Source organism: Scyliorhinus torazame, chromosome 1 (genome assembly GCF_047496885.1).
Source record: "Scyliorhinus torazame isolate Kashiwa2021f chromosome 1, sScyTor2.1, whole genome shotgun sequence".
Lineage (NCBI taxonomy): Eukaryota > Metazoa > Chordata > Chondrichthyes > Carcharhiniformes > Scyliorhinidae > Scyliorhinus > Scyliorhinus torazame.
In genome coordinates, this window is record NC_092707.1 from 2,047,498 (window position 1) to 2,071,432 (window position 23,935).

Consider the following 23,935-nt stretch of genomic DNA (forward strand, 5'->3'; position numbering starts at 1 on the left):
TTAGAGGATGAGAAGGGAGATTTAATAATGGGAGATGAGGAAATGGCTGAGGAACTGAACAGGTTTTTTGGGTCGGTCTTCACAGTGGAAGACACAAATAACATGCCAGTGATTGATGGAAATGAGGCTATGACAGGTGAGGGCCTTGAGAGGATTGTTATCACCAAGGAGGTAGTGATGGGCAAGCTAATGGGGCTAAAGGTAGACAAGTCTCCTGGACCTGATGGAATGCATCCCAGAATGCTAAAAGAGATGGCTAGGGAAATTGCAAATGCACTAGTGATAATTTACCCAAATTCACTAGACTCTGGGGTGGTCCCGGCGGATTGGAAATTAGCAAACGTGACACCACTGTTTAAAAAAGGAGGTAGGCAGAAAGTGGGTAATTATAGGCCAGTGAGCTTAACTTCGGTAGTAGGGAAGATGCTGGAATCTATCATCAAGGAAGAAATAGCGAGGCATCTGGGTGGAAATTGTCCCATTGGGCAGACGCAGCATGGGTTCATAAAGGGCAGGTCGTGCCTAACTAATTTGGTGGAATTTTTTGAGGACATTAACAGTGCGGTAGATAACGGGGAGCCAATGGATGTGGTATATCTGGATTTCCATAAAGCCTTTGACAAGGTGCCACACAAAAGGTTGTTGCATAAGATAAAGATGCATGGCATTAAGGGGAAAGTAGTAGCATGGATAGAGGATTGGTTAATTAATAGAAAGCAAAGAGTGGGGAGTAATGGTGCTTCTCTGGTTGGCAATCAGTAGCTAGTGGTGTCCCTCAGGGATCAGTGTTGGGCCCACAACTGTTCACAATTTACATAGATGATTTGGAGTTGGGGACCAAGGACAATGTGTCCAAGTTTGCAGACGACACTAAGATAAGTGGTAAAGCAAAAAGTGCAGAGGATACTGGAAGTCTGCAGAGGGATTTGGATAGGCTAAGTGAATGGGCTAGGGTCTGGCAGATGGAATACAATGTTGACAAATGTGAGGTTATCCATTTTGGTAGGAACAACAGCAAAAGGGATTATTATTTGAATGATAAAATATTAAAACATGCTGCTGTGCAGAGAGACCTGGGTGTGCTAGTGCATGAGTCGCAAAAAGTTGGTTTACAGGTGCAACAGATGATTAAGAAGGCAAATGGAATTTTGTCCTTCATTGCTAGAGGGATGGAGTTTAAGACTAGGGAGGTTCTGCTGCAATTGTATAAGGTGTTAGTGAGGCCACACCTGGAGTATTGTGTTCAGTTTTGGTCTCCTTACTTGAGAAAGGATGTACTGGCACTGGTGGGTGTGCAGAGGAGATTCACTAGGTTAATCCCAGAGCTGTAGGGGTTGGATTACGAGGAGAGGCTGAGTAGACTGGGACTGTACTCGTTGGAATTTAGAAGGATGAGGGGGGATCTTATAGAAACATATAAGATTATGAAGGGAATAGATAGGATAGATGCGGGCAGGTTGTTTCCACTGGCGGGTGAAAGCAGAACTAGGGGGCATAGCCTCAGAATAAGGGGAAGTAGATTTAGGACTGAGTTTAGGAGGAACTTCTTCACCCAAAGGGTTGTGAATCTATGGAATTCCTTGCCCAGTGAAGCAGTAGAGGCTCCTTCATTAAATGTTTTCAAGATAAAGATAGAGAGTTTTTTGAAGAATAAAGGGATTAAGGGTTATGGTGTTCGGGCCGGAAAGTGGAGCTGAGTCCACAAAAGATCAGCCATGATCTCATTGAATGGTGGAGCAGGCTCGAGGGGCCAGATGGCCGACTCCTGCTCCTAGTTCTTATGTTCTTATGTTCTTACACGGACCCGACCTACCAGACAGTACCCCCCTGGACACCCCCTGGACACCCCTCACCACCCCCTCCCACCCCACACCAATCCCCCCAGCTCTTACCAAAGCCCCCCCCCCCCCCCCCCGGGCAGCCACGCCAGAGCGAAGGTGGGTCCATACGCCTCCTGCGCCGTCGGGAACTCAGCTCATCGCGGTAGGGCCTTCAGGTGATGGCCTGAGGCCGTCCCACCGCCGCGATGACACCTTCAGAGTGGGCGGAGCATACAAAACCTGCCTCAAACAGGCGCCGCCCCCGATTCCATCCTAAAAATGGATTCTCTGCCCGATCACCGATTACGAAATCGGTGTTGGAAACGGAGAATCTTGCCCAGAGTCAGTGACAGAGACATAACTGAGTCACAAGTGTTTACGATGGAAGGGTCTAGTACTATGGATTTAAATATTCACTCCTTGTTCAACGTGAAGGCGGTAAAGTCGCCCTATCTATCTGATGTTTTTGGTAGGTGGTGGGCCCTTAAAGATAGAAGTTCACACGGGAGCTTCTGCCATGGTGAGAGAACACGCATTTTAATAATTACAAGGAGGTGTACGGGCATTGGGTTTGAGGGGTACCGCAACAAAACTAACTTACACAGGAGAAGCCATTATGATAAAGGTTACTAACACAGTATCTGTAAACTAGCAGCAACCGTCCACTCAGTTCCCAATAATTATACTATCAGGCCAGGAGACAAGTCATTTGGACTCTGATTGACTCAATGTAATCAGGTTAAACTGGGTGGAGATTTTCCAAGTACAGGAATAGGGACTGTTTAAGTTAATGAAGTAGTATGAGAACGTTTTTCACAATTAATTTGGTAAAATAAAGGGCCTTCAGGTGAAAATCTATATAGATCCAGAGGCAACTACTAGTTTTTTAGTGCGAGACCGATACCATCGGCTTGCAAGAAAGGTTGGACATGGAATGGAAGAAATTGGGAGCACTGGGTATTATCCTGCCAGTTCAATTTGCAGAGTGGGCAGCACCCACAGTCCACGTGATAAAACCTGACAAGACCGTGCTGTGGAGACTACAAATTAACAGTTAATCAGTCTGCGAAGTTAGATAAGTATACACTCCCCAAGATTGAAGACTTGTACGCAAAGCTGGCTGGAGGTTAGTCTTATACAAAGCGGGATGTGAGCTACACATATAAGCAACTTGAGTTAGATGAGGCTTTATTTTACGATAAACACGCACAATGGTTTGTTTTAGTATACGCGCCTAACCTTTGGTGTGTTGTCAGCATGTGTTATTTTCCAGAGAACAATGGAACGTCCATTGCCAGGTCTGTTGTGGGTTGTAGTATTCCTGCAGCATCTTTTGATATCTGAATCATCACAAGCTGAGCACCCAGATAACTTAGAGGATAAGTGAGCACCGTGGTCACCTATCTGGGGCATCGCGTGATTGACCAGCAGGAAACCGCATGGAAGGCAAGGTTGCAGCAGCAAAGGAGGCACCGGCTCCCAGTAACACATCTGAACTCAAGTCATTCTTCAAAATGGTTTAATTACTTTGGCTGTTTTCTAACAAATTTGTCCACATAATTAACCTCTTTGCATTTGCCCCTCAATAAGTACTAACGTTAGGTTTGGAACTTTCCCCCAAAAGAAGTTTTTAAGAGAGTAAAACAATTGTTACATTCATCAAGTTTAGTGTAGCATTCCGACCCATCGAAGGAATTGGTTTTAACCTCTCACATTCTCCCTATGGCACCGGAGTTGTATTGTCCCACAGGGTGGATTGTCCCACAGGGTGGATTGTCCCACAGGATGGATTGTCCCACAGGATGGATTGTCCCACAGGATGGATTGTCCCACAGGATGGATTGTCCCACAGGGTGGATTGTCCCACAGGATGGATTGTCCCACAGGGTGGATTGTCCCACAGGATGGATTGTCCCACAGGATGGATTGTCCCACAGGGTGGATTGTCCCACAGGGTGGATTGTCCCACAGGGTGGATTGTCCCACAGGATGGATTGTCCCACAGGATGGATTGTCCCACAGGGTGGATTGTCCCACAGGATGGATTGTCCCACAAGGTGGATGACGGAGCTCAAAGGCCAATTGGGAATTTCTCGAGAAGCCTATCAGGAGGCTGAAAAAGGCAACGTGTCAATAGTGTGTGGGGTGAAGGGGGCGACGTGTCAATAGTGTGTGGGGTGAAGGGGGCGACGTGTCAATAGTGTGTGGGGTGAAGGGGGCGACGTGTCAATAGTGTGTGGGGTGAAGGGGGCGACGTGTCAATAGTGTGTGGGGTGAAGGGGGCGACGTGTCAATAGTGTGTGGGGTGAAGGGGCGACGTGTCAATAGTGTGTGGGGTGAAGGGGCGACGTGTCAATAGTGTGTGGGGTGAAGGGGTGACGTGTCAATAGTGTGTGGGGTGAAGGGGCGACGTGTCAATAGTGTGTGGGGTGAAGGGGTGACGTGTCAATAGTGTGTGGGGTGAAGGGGCGACGTGTCAATAGTGTGTGGGGTGAAGGGGCGACGTGTCAATAGTGTGTGGGGTGAAGGGGTGACGTGTCAATAGTGTGTGGGGTGAAGGGGCGACGTGTCAATAGTGTGTGGGGTGAAGGGGTTCCACCAGAGGGTATATGGCAGACATTTTACCATTGTTACGGACCACCTTGCTATTCCACCTTGGGTGTTAATTCTATCTCCACGAATATGCATTGAAACACCCTCCTGGAAACCCAAATCCAAATGTGGAGGCGGTTAGTCTCGTGCCTTTACCAGAGAGCTTAGCCCTCCCCAGCACCGCAGGAAATTGGTGGATTTCTCGGTCACGTTGCCAGTTTAGGGCAGCAAATCAAATATTGGAGGAGCAGGAGCCCGCTGTTGTCCAAAGTTAAGCCCAGGACAGAGGCTGGGCCAGTTTCTGAAGAGATACTTACCGTATTCCCTCAGTCCTTACCGTATTTCTCCCAGTCCTTACCGTATTTCCTGTGTGGATTCACAATTGACTTCAATGCTTTCACCAAAGAGCACAGGGTGCATTCTGGGCCTTGGTTCCAACGGGGCAGAATTCAGAACGATATAGGGAATCTGGAATCAAATCACAGCACATTAGCAAGAATGGCTAGACATCCCCAGAACACACCTAGACACCCCCAAAAGGAGGATAAACCACCTGGGTCGGATGGACTACACCCCAGGGTTCTAAAAGAGATAACTGAGGAAATTGTGGAGGTCTTAGTGATGATCTTTCAGGATCACTGGAGGCAGGAAGGGTCCCAGAGAACAGGAAAGTGGCTCATGTAACACCGCTGTTTAAGAATTGAGGGAGGCAGAAGGCGGGAAATTATCGGCCGGTTAGCTTGACTTCGGTCCTTGGTAAGATTTTAGAGTCTGTTATCAAAGATGAGATCGCGGAGTACTTGGCAGTGCATGGTAAAATAGGACTGAGGCAGCACGGCTTCGTCAAAGGGAGGTCGTGTCTGACAAATCTGTTAGTTTCTTTGAGGAGGTAACAAGGAAGTTAGACAAAGGAGAACCAGTGGACGTGATTTATTTAGATTTCCAGAAGGCCTTTGACAAGGTGCCGCATAGGAGATTGTTAAATTAGTTAAGAGCCCATGGTGTTCAGGGTAAGATCCTGGCATGGATAGAGGATTGGCTGACAGGCAGAGAGTGGGGATAAAGGGATCTTTTTCAGGATGGCAGCCGGTGACTAGTGGTGTGCCTCAGGGGTCGGTGCTGGGACCACAACTTTTCACAATATACATTAATGATCTGGAAGAAGGAACTGAAGGCACTGTTGCTAAGTTTGCAGATGATACAAAGATCTGTAGAGGGACAGGTAGTATTGAGGAAGCAGGCAGGCTGCAGAAGGATTTGGACAAGCTAGGAGAGTGGGCAATGAAGTGGAAAATGAAAAACAATGTGGAAAAGTGTGAGGCACTTTGGAAGGAGGAATTTAGGCATAGACTATTTTCTAAATGGGGAAAAGTTTAGGAAATCAGAAGCACAAAGGGACTTGGGAGTCCTTGTTCACGATTCTCTTAAGGTTAATGTGCAGGTTCAGTCGGCAGTTAGGAAGGCAAATGCAATGTTAGCATTCATGTCAAGAGGGCTAGAATACAAGACCAGGGATGTACTTCTGAGGCTGTATAAGGCTCTGGTCAGACCCCATTTGGAGTATTGTGAGCAGTTTTGGGCCCCGTATCTAAGGAAGGATGTGCTGGCCTTGGAAAGAGTCCAGAGGAGGTTCACAAGAATGATCCCTGGAATGAAGAGCTTGTCGTGCGAGGAACGGTTGAGGACTCTGGGTCTGTACTCGTTGGAGTTTAGTAGGATGAGCGGGGGGGGGTCTTATTGAAACTTCCCAGTAAACAAGGCCGATTTCCCAGTGAACCAGCCTCCATTTCTGAGGGAAGGGGAGAGTTTGAGGAAAGTGGAGCAGATAAGGGAGGGAGAAAGGTAGAGGGGCGAGAGGGGTTGAAAGAGGGGGAGGTTGAGGCCGAGGGTAGGTGACAGTTGGGGGAGGGGAAGGTTTGAGGTTGGGTGCTGTTTTTTCAAAAATATTCTTTTATTGTCACAAGTAGGCTTACATTAACGCTGCAATGAAGTTACTGTGAGAATCCCCTCGTCACCACACTCTGGCACCTGTTCGGGTACACAGAGGGAGAATTCAGAATGTCCAATTCACCTAACAGCACGTCTTTCGGGACTTGTGGGAGGAAACCAGAGCGCCCGGAGGAAACCCACGCAGACACGGGGAGAACGTGCAGACTCCGCACAGACAGTGACCCAAGCCGGAATCGAACCTGGGACCCTGGTTGAGGGAGCAGAGAGGTTGAAAGGAGGGATCGAAATAGAGAGAAGTTGAATGAGGGAGAGGGGTCGAGCGTGGGGGGCGGTTGAGTAATAGGAAGGGGCAGACGGAACGGGGAGGGGTGGAAGAAAAGGAGGAGTCGAGAGTGAGAGAGAGAGAGGGGAGGGGGAGTGGTCGATTGAGGGAGGAGGGTTAAAGGAGAGGCAGAGGTTGCGTCTGAGGGAGGGGTAGAGGGGTTAAGGGACGGATTGGAGGTTGAGGCAGAGATTGAGGGAGGGGTGGAGGTTGAGGGAGGGGTAGAGGGATGGGTTGAGGTCGGGGTAGAGGTAGATGTAGAGAGGGGTTGGAGGTTGAGGGAGGGGTTGAGGTAGGGGTTGGAGGTTGAGGGAGGGGTTGGAGGTTGAGGGAGGGATTGGAGGTTGAGGGAGGGGTTGGAGGTTGAGGGAGGGGTTGAACATAGAACATAGAAAACATAGAAAATACAGCACAGAACAGGCCCTTCGGCCCACGATGTTGTGCCGAACCTTTGTCCTAGATTAATCATAGATTATCATTGAATTTACAGTGCAGAAGGAGGCCATTCGGCCCTTTGAGTCTGCACCGGCTCTTGGAAAGAGCACCATACCCAAACTCAACACCTCCACCCAACACCAAGGGCAATTTGGACACGAAGGGCAATTTATCATTGGCCAATTCACCTAACCCGCACATCTTTGGACTGTGGGAGGAAACCGGAGCACCCGGAGGAAACCCACGCAGACACGGGGAGGACGTGCAGACTCCGCACAGACAATGACCCAAGCCGGAATCGAACCTGGGACCCTGGAGCTGTGAAGCAATTGTGCTATCCACAATGCTACCGTGCTGCCCTTAAGAACAAATAAATCTACACTATATCATTTTACCGTCATCCATGTACCTATCCAATAGCTGCTTGAAGGTCCCTAATGTTTCCGACTCAACTACTTCCACAGGCAGTGCATTCCATGCCCCCACTACTCTCTGGGTAAAGAACCTACCTCTGATATCCCTCCTATATCTTCCACCTTTCACCTTAAATTTATGTCCCCTTGTAATGGTTTGTTCCACCCGGGGAAAAAGTCTCTGACTGTCTACTCTATCTATACCCCTGATCATCTTATAAACCTCTATCAAGTCGCCCCTCATCCTTCTCCGTTCTAATGAGAAAAGGCCTAGCACCCTCAACCTTTCCTCGTAAGACCTATTCTCCATTCCAGGCAACATCCTGGTAAATCTTCTTTGCACCTTTTCCAGAGCTTCCACATCCTTCCTAAAATGAGGCGACCAGAACTGTACACAGTACTCCAAATGTGGCCTTACCAAAGTTTTGTACAGCTGCATCATCACCTCACGGCTCTTAAATTCAATCCCTCTGTTAATGAACGCGAGCACACCATAGGCCTTCTTCACAGCTCTATCCACTTGAGTGGCAACTTTCAAAGATGTATGAACATTGACCCCAAGATCTCTCTGCTCCTCCACATTGCCAAGAACTCTACCGTTAACCCTATATTCCGCATTCATATTTGTCCTTCCAAAATGGACAATCTCACACTTTTCAGGGTTAAACTCCATCTGCCACTTCTCAGCCCAGCTCTGCATCCTATCTATGTCTCTTTGCAGCCGACAACAGCCCTCCTTACTATCCACAACTCCACCAATCTTCGTATCGTCTGCAAATTTACTGACCCACCCTTCAACTCCCTCATCCAAGTCATTAATGAAAATCACAAACAGCAGAGGACCCAGAACTGATCCCTGCGGTACGCCACTGGTAACTGGGATCCAGGCTGAATATTTGCCATCCACCACCACTCTCTGACTTCTATCGGTTAGCCAGTTCGTTATCCAACTGGCCAAATTTCCCACTATCCCATGCCTCCTTACTTTGTGCAGAAGCCTACCATGGGGAACTTTATCAAATGCCTTACTAAAATCCATGTACACTACATCCACTGCTTTACCTTCATCCACATGCTTGGTCACCTCCTCAAAGAATTCAATAAGATTTGTAAGGCAAGACCTACCCCTCACAAATCCGTGCTGACTATCCCTAATCAAGCAGTGTCTTTCCAGATGCTCAGAAATCCTATCCTTCAGTACCCTTTCCATTACTTTGCCTACCACCGAAGTAAGACTAACTGGCCTGTAATTCCCAGGGTTATCCCTAGTTCCTTTTTTGAACAGGGGCACGACATTCGCCACTCTCCAATCCCCTGGTACCACCCCTGTCGACAGTGAGGACGAAAAGATCATTGCCAACGGCTCTGCAATTTCATCTCTTGCTTCCCATAGAATCCTTGGATATATCCCGTCAGGCCCGGGGGACTTGTCTATCCTCAAGTTTTTCAAAATGCCCAACACATCTTCCTTCCTGACAAGTATTTCCTCGAGCTTACCAATCTGTTTCACACTGTCCTCTCCAACAATATCGCCCCTCATTTGTAAATACAGAAGAAAAATACTCATTCAAGACCTCTCCTATCTCTTCAGACTCAATACACAATCTCCCGCTACTGTCCTTGATCGGACCTACCCTCGCTCTAGTCATTCTCATATTTCTCACATATGTGTAAAAGGCCTTGGGGTTTTCCTTGATCCTACCCGCCAAAGATTGTTCATGCCCTCTCTTAGCTCTCCTAATCCCTTTCTTCAGTTCCCTCCTGGCTATCTTGTATCCCTCCAATGCCCTGTCTGAACCTTGTTTCCTCAGCCTTACATAAGTCACCTTTTTCCTCTTAACAAGACATTCGACCTCTCTTGTCAACCATGGTTCCCTCACTCGACCATCTCTTCCCTGCCTGACAGGGACATACATATCAAGGACACGTAGCACCTGTTCCTTGAACAAGTTCCACATTTCACTTGTGTCCTTCCCTGCCAGCCTATGTTCCCAACTTATGCACTTCAATTCTTGTCTGACAACATCGTATTTACCCTTCCCCCAATTGTAAACCTTGCCCTGTTGCACGTACCTATCCCTCTCCATTACTAAAGTGAAAGTCACAGAATTGTGGTCACTACCTCCAAAATGCTCCCCCACTAACAAATCTATCACTTGCCCTGGTTCATTACCAAGTACTAAATCCAATATTGCCCCTCCTCTGGTCGGACAATCTACATACTGTGTTAGAAAAGCTTCCTGGACACACTGCACAAACACCACCCCATCCAAACTATTTGATCTAAAGAGTTTCCACTCAATATTTGGGAAGTTAAAGTCGCCCATGACTACTACCCTATGACTTCTGCACCTTTCCAAAATCTGTTTCCCAATCTGTTCCTCCACATCTCTGTTACTATTGGGGGGCCTATAGAAAACTCCTAACAAGGTGACTGCTCCTTTCCTATTTCTGACTTCAACCCATACTACCTCAATAGGGTGATACTCCTCGAACTGCCTTTCTGCAGCTGTTATACTATCTCTAATTAATAATGCCACCCCCCCACCTCTTTTACCACCCTCCCTAATCTTATTGAAACATCTATAACCAGGGACCTCCAACAACCATTTCTGCCCCTCTTCTATCCAAGTTTCCGTGATGGCCACCACATCGTAGTCCCAAGTACCGATCCATGCCTTAAGTTCACCCACCTTATTCCTGATGCTTCTTGCGTTGAAGTATACACACTTCAACCCATCTCCGTGCCTGCAAATACTCTCCTTTGTCAGTGTTCCCTTCCCCACTGCCTCATTACACGCTTTGGCGTCCTGAATATCGGAAAGGTTGAGGGAGGGTTTGGAGGTTGAGGGAGGGGTTGGAGGTTGAGGGAGGGGTTGGAGGTTGAGGGAGGGGTTGGAAGTTGAGGGAGGGGTTGGAGGTTGAGGGAGGGGTTGGAGGTTGAGGGAGGGATTGGAGGTTGAGGGAGGGGTTGGAGGTTGAGGTAGGGGTTGGAGGTTGAGGGAGGGATTGGAGGTTGAGGGAGGGATTGGAGGTTGAGGGAGGGATTGGAGGTTGAGGGAGGAGTTGGAGGTTGAGGGAGGGGTTGGAGGTTGAGGGAGGAGTTGGAGGTTGAGGGTGGGGTTGGAGGTTGAGGGAGGGGTTGGAGGTTGAGGGAGGGATTGGAGGTTGAGGGAGGAGTTGGAGGTTGAGGGAGGAGTTGGAGGTTGAGGGAGGGGTTGGAGGTTGAGGGAGGGATTGGAGGTTGAGGGAGGGGTTGGAGGTTGAGGGAGGAGTTGGAGGTTGAGGGAGGGGTTGGAGGTTGAGGGAGGGATTGGAGGTTGAGGGAGGGATTGGAGGTTGAGGGAGGGGTTGGAGGTTGAGGGAGGAGTTGGAGGTTGAGGGAGGGGTTGGAGGTTGAGGGAGGGGTTGGAGGTTGAGGGAGGGATTGGAGGTTGAGGGAGGAGTTGGAGGTTGAGGGAGGGATTGGAGGTTGAGGGAGGGATTGGAGGTTGAGGGAGGAGTTGGAGGTTGAGGGAGGGATTGGAGGTTGAGGGAGGGATTGGAGGTTGAGGGAGGGGTTGGAGGTTGAGGGAGGAGTTGGAGGTTGAGGGAGGGATTGGAGGTTGAGGGAGGGATTGGAGGTTGAGGGAGGAGTTGGAGGTTGAGGGAGGGATTGGAGGTTGAGGGAGGAGTTGGAGGTTGAGGGAGGGATTGGAGGTTGAGGGAGGAGTTGGAGGTTGAGGGAGGGATTGGAGGTTGAGGGAGGGATTGGAGGTTGAGGGAGGGATTGGAGGTTGAGGGAGGGATTGGAGGTTGAGGGAGGGGTTGGAGGTTGAGGGAGGGGTTGGAGGTTGAGGGAGGGGTTGGAGATTGAGGGAGGGGTTGGAGGTTGAGGGAGGGATTGGAGGTTGAGGGAGGAGTTGGAGGTTGAGGGAGGGGTTGGAGGTTGAGGGAGGAGTTGGAGGTTGAGGGAGGAGTTGGAGGTTGAGGGAGGGGAAGAAGGTTGAGGGAGGGGTTGGAGGTTGAGGGAGGAGTTGGAGGTTGAGGGAGGAGTTGGAGGTTGAGGGAGGGGTTGGAGGTTGAGGGAGGAGTTGGAGGTTGAGGGAGGGGTTGGAGGTTGAGGGAGGAGTTGGAGGTTGAGGGAGGGGTTGGAGGTTGAGGGAGGGGTTGGAGGTTGAGGGAGGGGTTGGAGGTTGAGGGAGGGGTTGGAGGTTGAGGGAGGGGTTGGAGGTTGAGGGAGGGGTTGGAGGTTGAGGGAGGGATTGGAGGTTGAGGGAGGGGTTGGAGGTTGAGGGAGGGGTTGGAGGTTGAGGGAGGGGTTGGAGGTTGAGGGAGGGATTGGAGGTTGAGGGAGGGGTTGGAGGTTGAGGGAGGGGTTGGAGGTTGAGGGAGGGGTTGGAGGTTGAGGGAGGGGTTGGAGGTTGAGGGAGGGGTTGGAGGTTGAGGGAGGGGTTGGAGGTTGAGGGAGGGGTTGGAGGTTGAGGGAGGGGTTGGAGGTTGAGGGAGGAGTTGGAGGTTGAGGGAGGGGTTGGAGGTTGAGGGAGGGGTTGGAGGTTGAGGGAGGGGTTGGAGGTTGAGGGAGGGGTTGGAGGTTGAGGGAGGGGTTGGAGGTTGAGGGAGGGGTTGGAGGTTGAGGGAGGGATTGGAGGTTGAGGGAGGGGTTGGAGGTTGAGGGAGGGGTTGGAGGTTGAGGGAGGGGTTGGAGGTTGAGGGTATGGCTGCGGGGGATGTCCTGGATGGCACGGTAGCACAGTGGTCAGCACAGTTGCTTCACAGCTCCAGGGTCCCGGGTTCGATTCCCGGCTTGGGTCACTGTCTGTGCGGAGTCTGCACATCCTCCCCGTGTCTGCGTGGGTTTCCTCCGGGTGCTCCGGTTTCCTCCCACAGTCCAAAGATGTGCAGATTATGCTAAATTGCCCTAATTGTCGAAAAAGGTTGGGTCGTGTTAATGGATTGCGGGGTTAGGGTGGAAGTGTGGGCTGCTGGTGCGGATTCGATGGGCTGAATGGCCTCCTTCTGCACTGTAAATTCTATGATTCCTGGGGCCATTTTACACCAAACCCGGATCTGGGGTCACAGAAGCAGCCACAGAGGACGTGTTGGGAATGAAAGGTTTATTTACACAGCGACAGGTCCCAGGGGGGAATCACCCACTCCCAGAGCTCTCTCGGCCCAGTATTTATATTCAGGTGCCCTCGCCCGCTGATACGGAGGGTCTCGACCCCTCACAGGAGGCCCCGCCCCTCACAGGGGGCCCCGCCCCTCACTGGGTGCCCCGCCCCTCAGCGTTCATCATCCGCGTCCCAAGGTGGCGTTCCTCCACAAGAGGGCCTGTCATCGTGACTGGTCCTGCCCTGTCCTCCTTGGACAACCCCAGCAGCAACTTGTGATTGGCCAACACTGTGAACCAATGCCTGTAGACGTACTGGTGCAACTTGTTTATGGTGAAGACCACGGCCAGACCCTCCTCTATCAGCTGCGGCCAGCGCCCACGAGGCGACTGGCTGATCCTTGCCATCGGCCGTCCATTGAGACAACACGGTGCTGATGCGTATGGCGTGACAGGTGACCCAGAGCGATTGAACGGGATCAAAGTGGTCAGCAGCGGAGCAGGAGTGAGCTACCCTCAGCGAATGCCGCCTCTTACAGTGCCCTCCAAGCCCACTCTGGTTCTTTGAGTAAATCCTGTAGGGGCCAACATAGTCACACGGCCGGGGAGGAATTTCCCAGAGTAAGTACGAGCCCCAGGAGCAAATGGAGCTCTGTCACGCCTCCCGGCGCGGGGGCTTGTCGGATGCTCACCACCTTGTCTTCAACCAGGTGGAGGCCCTCCCGATCCACACAATAACCCAGATCGGACACGTCTTGGGCGTGAAGGACGCTGTTCTCTCTGCGGCGACGCACACCGGACTCCTCAAAGGGTCGGAGCACCTCGTCCTCGTTATTCAGGTGGTCCTGTTCAGATGTTCCCGTGACCGAGACGTCATCCAGATAGACTGCCATGAGTGGTAGCAGAATATTCTCCATTACGCGCTGGAAAATAGCGCAGACCGACAATGCACCAAAAGGCAACCTCACACAACCCCCGACGTGTGTTCACCTTCACATACCCGCGAGGCTCCGGGTCCAGCACCAACGGAAGGTACCTCGCGGCTCAGGTTGAGCTTGGTGAACGAGTGCGACAGGTCCTCAATTCGTGGCATTGGATACGGGACCAGCTGGGAGGCTGTGTTCACCGTCAATTTATAATCACCGTAGAGGCAAATTGTGCCGATGAGCTTTATGAGAGGGATGACCGTGCTGCCCAATCCGCAAACTTCACCAACGGGATGATCCCCAGGTCTTCAAGCTTCACCGCTACTTCAGCAATGCTGCCTCGGCACCAGAAGTTAGGCTCTTATTTTACCTTCTACCGAGAGTTGGTAGCCTGATTGGTTGGAGGTGCCAAAAATACGACTTTGTGGCCAATTACACACGCGAATACCGTTGAATAAGATCTGAATCAAAACTTAGAAACAAAATATCAAACAAATCATAAAATAGTCAAGCACATGGCAAAAAGCATAAAAGAAATCACTTTAACACAAACAAACAGACAGATGATTCACAAATTCAGAAACAGATGGATGTCTGATACTGAGAGGATGATTTGTTAATCAAACATTGGACCTTACTTAAGATTGACTGGTGCCTATTGTCACGTGAGAGTACCTTTAAGAAATGGGTGTTTAAGAAATGTACCTTTAAGAAATGGGTGTTTATCAGTGATGTCAGAGAGTGGGTGGAGCTGAGCTGTCTGTCAGCTTTTTACTTTCGTTTTAGGCTGTTTGCTGCAGGGTGTGTTTTAGTTTCATTTTCAGTGTTGGAGCTGAAGCCAGACAGAGCAGGTGTACTGTTGTTCTCTCTGCCATCAAAAGACTATCTCTTGATCATTTGGTGAATTGAGGATTATAAATATTATCAGAAGTGAATGTAAACCTGATGTGCTTCTGGTAAAAGGTGTTTCTTAAGTCAAAAGGACAGCTTACGGATTACTTCGTCTTGTATTCTTTGGAGGTTCTATTTGAATTAATGGTTGCTAAGATGTTCACTGTACGTTTAAAAAGGTTAACTTGAGTTCATAGAATAAACATTGTTTTGCTTTAAAAAATACTTTTCCATTTCTGCTGTCCCACACCTGTAGAGTGGGCCGTGTGCTCCCCACACCACAATCTAGTAAAAGTTGTGGGTCAGGTGAACTCCATGAAACACTTTGGGGTTCTCTAAACCCTGGCCCATAACACTATCAAAACTAGTTTAGTGTCTGCATGCGCAGCCTTCGCAAAATTACTGCATATGTTTCCCACGCTTGCGATGTTTTCTTCAAAATTGAGAGTACCCAATTCATCTTTTTCAATTAAGGGGCAATTTAGCATGGCCAATCCTGCACATCTTTGGGTTGTGGGGGTGAGACCCACGCAGACACGGGGAGAATGTGCAAACTCCACACGGACAGTGACCCAGAGCCGGGATCGAACCTGGGACCTCGGTGCCGTGAGGCAGCAGCGCTGCCCAATGCTTGCCATGTTACACAGCGGAGACCTTACTGTGATGATTGTTGTTGAGATAGAGAACAATGCAGTAGTGCTGAATGCGCTGGAATACAATGGTTAATTCATTATGTGAGACAATGACTGGATTCCTAGACTCAAGACACTTTTAATAATTTTACCTCTCAGCCACATGAACTCAACTAGCACCGAAAAGAATAAACTATGAATAAATCAATACGGTATCACCGGGTTGTCACGGATATACCTCGGTTGCACCATAGGGTCCACATGGATCTTTGCCATGGAACGACGGGTCAGCCCGTCTTGAAGCTTGGGTACTTTGCCAGCACCACATTGAGGCTCCTGAACCCATTCACAGAACCTGCTGCCCGTCATCGTGGAGGCGCTCTGACCAGTAGCGGCTGAGAAAACCGGGGCCGTCACCTTTCACCTTTAACCACGATCAGGTGCTGCCCGGCCAGCTGGTCCCGAGCCTCAATGTCCCGTACGGAGCTGCACTCCCATCCGGAATCCCTTAGAAATGTGCCGACTGACAACTGAGATGGCGACACCAGTATCTAACTCCGTTAGTAATGGGTGGCCAATCACCCGAACGGTGACCCGAATGGGGGGCACTTTGGCAATGAAAGACCATTCAGCTGCAGACTATCCTCTGTGGGTCCTTCCACAAAAAAGGTTTGGGACTGGGGCAGACGGATCATCCCGTGATCACCGTCCCCTGTGGCCTCTCCGACCACACGTCTCACAATGCCCAGTGTTTTCCTCATCCGGATCGGGAAGGGGTGGACCCCCAATTAGCGGGGTCCTAGGCCACCAGCCTGACCCCTGGCAGGCTGCTGCCCACGGCGGAGAACCAGGGTGATCTGGCCGAGGGGTGCGGCACTCCAGGGAGGGGTGCGGCGCTCAGGGAGGGGTGCGGCGCTCAGGGAGGGGTGCGGCGCTCAGGGAGGGGTGCGGCGCTCAGGGAGGGGTGTGTCCTAAGCTGAGCACTTCCATTATTGTCATTCCTGGATGTCCTGCTTTGCGCTGTCCTGTGACAGGGCGACTTCCACAGCTCGTTTGAGGTGCGGCTGAGTCTCACCGAACAACCTCCGCCAGGTCACCGTGTTACGCATGCCGCAGACCATTCTATCCTGTAACATCTCAGAGAGGGCAGCACCATATCTGCAGAATTCCGCAAACTTCCTGAGAGGCATCAAGAATTCCAGGCGTCCTCTCGGCCATATTGATAGCAGTAGCGGTGGACAATGACCGAATGGTTCAGGGCTGAAATGATCTGCTACAAGCACTGCCAATCTGCGAACGTCTTCGAATCCAGGGCGGCGGGTATGTCGGGTATCCCACAGGCCGTCAAGAGAAAAACTAACCCATCCACTCCACATATTGTGACTGATCTTCAATACCGGCATCAAATGTGTTCAACTTCCCAAAGTGCAGCATCGCTGTGACAGGCGAACCAACCTCCAGAGGTCAGTGGAGAGCGGACTGAGTCCAGCGAAAATGGCATCGTCTGCAGCTCCACTAAATCCTTGTTGCCAGTGTTGAGTTCACAGAGAAGGCACTTGGGAATGAAAGGTTTATTTACACAGCTACAGAAATATTCGGGTCCCAGGAGGGACCCCCACTCGTGCAGCACACTCGGCCGGGAGATTACATTCACATTTCCTCCCCCACTGATACGAGGGGGCCTCGAACCTCGCGGGGAAGCTTGTCCTCCAGGGGGCGCCTCGCCCCTCACGGGGAAGCTCGTCCTCCAGGGAGGCCTCATGAGAAGTCTAATTGGCCCGGCCCCCCCCGGACCCCAGCCCCCCCGGACCCCAGCCCCCCCGGACCCCAGCCCCCCCAGACCCCAGCCCTCCGGCCCTGTGCAGGTTACAATATTCAAAATGCCAGAATTGTGAAACTCCTCCACCACCTCCTCTCCCTTCCCCCATCACCGATCAATTAAATGTTCTTCCTACCAGTTTTCCCCTTGGGCTTGGTGCAGCAATTGCTGGGTTAACTCCAGAGATTCCTGGGCTTCCGTTATCCTCCGGAATCCTGGGACAAAGTGTGAAGAAAGGCAGGCTGGGACTCGGTGGAAGGCCAGAGTCAGGACTGTCCAAAAAACTCTCCCGGTTCTTACATTTCATTTCAAAGTTCTCCTGCATTCCTGCCAAGTTGAGTTGACCCACCATCGCTGGGTTGGAGCAGATTAATCTCAATGGTTAATCAGAAGCCAGAGCTCCAGACAGATCCGGAATCTCAATCAGCAGTCTGCAAATAGAGGACAGAATGAGAAAAAACTGCAACCCAACTTTCTGAGGGAGCTGGGAAGAGAGGGGGAAAGAAATAGAGAGACAGACAGAGAGGGAGACAGAGAGAGAGGGAGGGAGACAGACAGAGAGAGAAGGAGACAGACAGAGAGGGAGACAGACAGAGAGGGAGACAGACAGAGAGACAGAGAGAGAGGGAGACAGACAGAGAGACAGAGAGAGAGGGAGACAGACAGAGAGGGAGACAGACAGAGAGACAGACAGAGAGGGAGACAGACAGAGAGACAGACAGAGAGGGAGACAGACAGAGAGGGAGACAGACAGAGAGACGGAGACAGACAGAGAGACGGACAGAGAGACAGACAGACAGGGAGGGAGACAGACAGGGAGACAGACAGAGAGGGAGACAGACAGAGAGGGAGACAGACAGGGAGACAGAGAGAGAGAGGGAGACAGACAGAGAGGGAGACAGACAGAGAGGGAGACAGACAGGGAGGGAGACAGACAGGGAGACAGACAGACACAGAGAGAGACAGACACACTGCGGTAAACCACTGTTAGTACTTTATATGTATTGTGGTAACCTGTTACTGTACTACATGTATTGTGGTAAACCACTGCCAGATGGCTCCGCCTCCCCTGGGGCTCGGTATAAAGGTGGCTGACCTCCAGCCTGCCCCAGTTCAGGATCAGAGGTCAGGAGGCTTCCTGTTTAGCTATAATGATGCTTAGAGATTAAACTGTAAAGAAGGCTTTATTAAGCTAATAACAATGCTACAGATTTGGACGAGAGCTGACTGCTATACAGACCATGAGGCAGGCCTTTATGTATGGCTCCCAGATGGGCGGAGCCAGAGGCGGAGTCCCCAGGGTTCCAAGCCTGGTCTTAAAGGGGACATCACCTTACATGATGATAAGGCAGTAACCGTTCATCACATTCACCCCCTGTTTAAAAAGGAGTCCGGCGGGGGTGAAGTGCCATCATAGGTCCCTCCGTCTCGGCGGCCGGATCGTCCTCCTCGATCTCCTCAGTTCGGGCGGTGGTGCGGCGGGCACGGACGTCCCGGTTGAGGGCACATCCGGGAGCACAGCGGTCAGAGCTTCGGTCCGGGTCGGGGCAGAGGAACTAGGCAGGGCCGGGGGTAGCGGAGCCGGCGCCGGCGGGGTGTGTAAAGGGGGGGCACACGGTAGGAGCTCACCAACGGGTGGTAGGGCCGGAAGGGGGTGTGTTGTAGGGGGCGACGGGTCCTGCAGGGGAGCGGCGCGGGAAGGGGCGTCTGTGGTGGAGGATCCAGCGGGCGCCAGATCCCGGAGGGAAACCGTATCTTGCCTGCCGTCGGAGTACTCCACGTAGGCGTAACTGGGGTTGGCGTGGAGCAGTCGGACCTTTTCAACTAGGGGGTCCGTTTTATGGCTCCTCGCGTGCCTCCGGAGAAGAACAGGTCCCGGAGCCGTCAGCCAAGGTGGAAGCGAGACCCCGGAGGTAGACTTCCTGGGGAAGCGAAACAATCGCTCATGAGGGGTCTCATTTGTGGCCGTGCAGAGGAGTGACCTAATGGAGTGTAGGGCATCGGGTAGGACCTCCTGCCAGCGGGTGGTTGGGAGATTTCTCGACCGCAGGGCCAGAAGGACAGCCTTTCACACGGTCGCGTTCTCCCTCTCCACCTGCCCGTTTCCCCGTGGGTTATAGCTGGTCGTTCTGCTTGAGGCGATGCCTTTGCTGAGCAGATACTGACGCAGTTCATCGCTCATGAACGATGTACCCCGGTCGCTGTGGATATAAGCAGGGAAACCGAACAGGGTGAAGATGCTGTGCAGTGCCTTCATCACCGTGGCTGAGGTCATGTCGGTGCAGGGAATGGCGAATGGGAAACGGGAGAACTCATCGATCACGGTGAGGAAATAGGCATTGCAGTTGGTGGACGGGAGGGGCCCCTTGAAGTCCACGCTCAGTCGCTCAAAGGGGCCCGAGGCCTTCACGAGCCGAACCTTGTCTGGCCGATAGAAGTGCGGTTTGCACTCCGCACAGACCTGGCAGGCCCTGACCATGGCCTTGACCTCCTTGGTTGAGTAAGGTAGGTTGCGGGACTTGATGAAATGGACGAGCCGGGTAACCCCCGGGTGGCAGAGGTCATTGTGGATGGCTTGCAGGCGGTCCTCCTGCGCGTTGGCGCATGTGCCGCGGGACAGGGCATCTGGGGGCTCGTTGAGCTCCCCTGGACGATACCTGATATCGTACGTGTAGGTGGAGAGTTCGATCCTCCACCTCAAAATTTTATCATTTTTTATTTTGCCCCGTTGCGTGTTATCGAACATATAGGCGACTGACCGTTGGTCGGTGACGAGGGTAAACCTCCTACCGGCGAGGTAGTGTCTCCAGCGCCGCACAGCCTCCACAATGGCTTGTGCCTCCTTTTCGAATCTCGGAGGCGGTGAGGGTCCAGGAGAAGAATGCTACTGGTCTGCCTCCTTGATTGAGGGTAGCAGCCAGGGCGATGTCTGATGCATCGCTCTCTACCTGGAAAGGGATGGTTTCGTCCACCGCGTGCATGGCGGCCTTGATGATGTCGGCCTTGATGCGGTTGAAGGCCAATTGAGCCTCGGCCGAGAGGGGAAAAGTGGTGGTCTTTAGGAGTGGGCGGGCTTTGTCCGCATACTTGGGGACCCACTGGGCGCAATAGGAGAAAAGCCCCAAGCACCGTTTGAGGGCCTTGAGTGTGCGGGGGAGAGGGAGTTCATTAAGGGGGAGCATGCGGTCGGGGTCGGGACCTAGGACCCCGTCTTCCACGACATAGCCGAGGATGGTGTGGAAAACGCATTTGCCCTCGTTATAGGTCAGGTTAAGGGCTCGGGCGGTCTGGAGGAACTTTTTGAGGTTAGCGTCATGGTCCTGCTGATCATGGCCGCAGATGGTGACATTGTCCAAGTACGGGTATGTAGCCCGCAAACCGTACTGGTCCACCATTTGGTCCATCGCCCTTTGAAAGACGGAGACCCCATTTGTGACACCAAAGGGGACCCTGAGGAAGTGGAACAGCCGGCCGGCTGCTTCGAAGGCAGTATAGAGGCGGTCTTTTGGTCGGATGGGGAGCTGGTGGTAGGCAGATTTGAGGTCGACCACTCACTCACACACTCACTCACACACTCACCCACCCACTCACTCACACACTCACTCACACACTCACCCACTCACCCACTCACCCACTCACAAACTCACACACTCACTCACCCGCTCACACACTCACCCACTCACTCACCCACTCACTCACCCACTCACCCACTCACAAACTCACACACTCACTCACCCGCTCACACACTCACACACTCACTCACTCACACACTCACACACTCACCCACCCACACACTCACACACTCACACACTCACTCACTCACTCACCCACTCACCCACTCACACACTCACACACTCACCCACCCACACACTCACACACTCACACACTCACTCACTCACACACTCACACACTCACCCACCCACACACTCACACACTCACACACTCACTCACTCACTCACCCACTCACCCACTCACACACTCACACACTCGCTCACACACTCACCCACTCACACACTCACACACTCACACACTCACCCACTCACACACTCACCCACTCACACTCTCACACATTCACACACACATTCACACTCTCACACACTCACCCTCTCACACACTCACTCACTCACCCACTCACACACTCACACTCTCAGACACTCACCCTCTCACACACTCACACTCTCACACACTCACACTCTCACCCACTCACACACTCACCCACTCACCCACTCACCCACTCACCCACTCACACTCTCACACTCTCACACTCTCACACTCTCACACTCTCACACACTAACCCACTCACCCACTCACCCACTCACACATTCACACTCTCACACACTCACCCACACTCACACACTCACACACTCACCCACTCACCCACTCACCCACTCACCCACTCACCCACACTCACACACTCACCCACACTCACACACTCACCCACTCACACACACACACACTCACACACTCACCCACTCACACACTCACACACTCACACACTCACCCACTCACCCACTCACACACTCACCCACTCACCCACTCACACACTCACACACTCACACACTCACACACTCACACACACACTCACACACTCACTCACCCACTCACCCACTCACACACTCACCCACCCACTCACACACTCACTCACACACTCACCCACACACTCACACACTCACCCACTCACACACTCACCCACTCACACACTCACCCACACACTCACACACTCACTCACACACTCACTCACCCACTCACACACTCACACACTCACACACTCACACACACACTCACACACTCACTCACCCACTCACCCACTCACACACTCACCCACCCACTCACACACTCACTCACACACTCACCCACACACTCACACACTCACCCACTCACACACTCACCCACTCACACACTCACCCACACACTCACACACTCACTCACACACTCACTCACTCACCCACTCACTCACTCACTCACACACTCACCCACTCACCCACTCACCCACTCACACATTCACACATTCACACTCTCACACACTCACCCACACTCACACACTCACACACTCACCCACTCACCCACTCACCCACTCACCCACACTCACACACTCACCCACACTCACACACTCACCCACACACACACACACACACTCACACACTCACCCACTCACACACTCACACACTCACACACTCACCCACTCACCCACTCACACACTCACACACTCACACACTCACCCACTCACACACTCACACACTCACACACTCACACACTCACTCACACACTCACTCACCCACTCACCCACTCACACACTCACCCACCCACTCACACACTCACTCACACACTCACCCACACACTCACCCACTCACCCACTCACACACTCACCCACTCACACACTCACCCACACACTCACACACTCACTCACACACTCACTCACTCACCCACTCACTCACTCACACACTCACCCACACACTCACACACTCACTCACACACTCACTCACACACTCACCCACTCACTCACCCACTCACCCACTCACAAACTCACACACTCACTCACCCGCTCACACACTCACCCACTCACAAACTCATACACTCACACACTCACCCACTCACACACTCACCCACTCACACTCTCACACACTCACCCACTCACCCACTCACACATTCACACATTCACACACACACTCACACTCTCACACACTCACCCTCTCACTCACTCACCCACTCACACACTCACACACTCACACACTCACACACTCACACACTCACACACTCACCCTCTCACACACTCACCCTCTCACACACTCACACACTCACACACTCACACTCTCACACTCTCACACTCTCACACTCTCACACTCTCACACACTAACACACTCACACACTCACACATTCACACACTCACTCACTCACTCACTCACCCACTCACCCACTCACTCACGCACTCACTCACACACTCACTCACTCACTCACTCACTCACTCACTCAACCCACTCACTCACACACTCACTCACACACTCACACACTCACACACTCACACACTCACACACTCACACTCACACACACTCACACACACACACTCACACTCACACTCTCACACACCCACTCACTCACTCACACACTCACACACTCACACACTCACCCACTCACCCACTCACCCACTCATCCACTCACACACTCACCCACTCACTCACCCACTCACCCTCTCACCCGCTCACCCGCTCACTCGCCCACTCGCCCACTCACCCACTCACCCACTCACCCACTCACCCACTCACACACTCACACACTCACACACTCACACACGCACACACGCACACACACACACACTCACACACTCACACACTCACACACTCACACACTCACCCTCTCACACACTCACACACTCACACACTCACCCTCTCACCCTCTCACCCTCTCACCCTCTCACACACTCACCCACTCACCCACCCACTCACCCACTCACCCACTCACCCACTCACCCACTCACCCACTCACCCACTCACCCACTCACACACTCACCCACACACACACTCACTCACCCACTCACCCACTCACCCACTCACCCACTCACCCACTCACACACTCACACACTCACCCACACACTCACACACTCACACTCACACTCACTCACCCACTCACCCACTCACCCACTCACTCACTCACACTCACACACTCACATACTCACACACTCACACACTCACACACTCTCACACACTCTCACACACACACACTCACACACCCACTCACTCACTCACTCACCCACTCACCCACTCACCCACTCACTCACACACTCACACACTCACACACTCACACACTCACCCACTCACACACTCACACACTCACACACTCACTCACTCACCCACTCACCCACTCGCCCACTCGCCCACTCACACACTCACACACTCACTCACTCACCCACTCACTCACTCACCCACTCACCCACTCACACACTCACCCACTCACACACTCACACACGCACACACTCACTCGCACACTCACCCACTCACCCACTGACCCACTCACCCACTCACACACTCACACACTCACCCACCCACTCA

The 23,935-nt window shown here is 52.1% G+C and overlaps 1 protein-coding gene across 1 annotated transcript in view; it reads right to left on the bottom strand.

Annotated features, from left to right (window-relative positions):
• The window catches only part of rflna (refilin A), a 96,426-nt gene that overhangs the window by 33,519 nt on the left and 38,972 nt on the right, over positions 1–23,935 (bottom strand). Inside the window, exons 2-3 of the mRNA XM_072510839.1 lie at positions 17,029–17,323; positions 4,771–4,880 (exon numbers count right to left, since the gene is read on the bottom strand). Coding sequence (XP_072366940.1) covers positions 4,771–4,880; positions 17,029–17,244 — 326 coding nt within the window. The 5' untranslated portion in view covers positions 17,245–17,323. The remainder of the gene's footprint in view (positions 1–4,770; positions 4,881–17,028; positions 17,324–23,935) is intronic.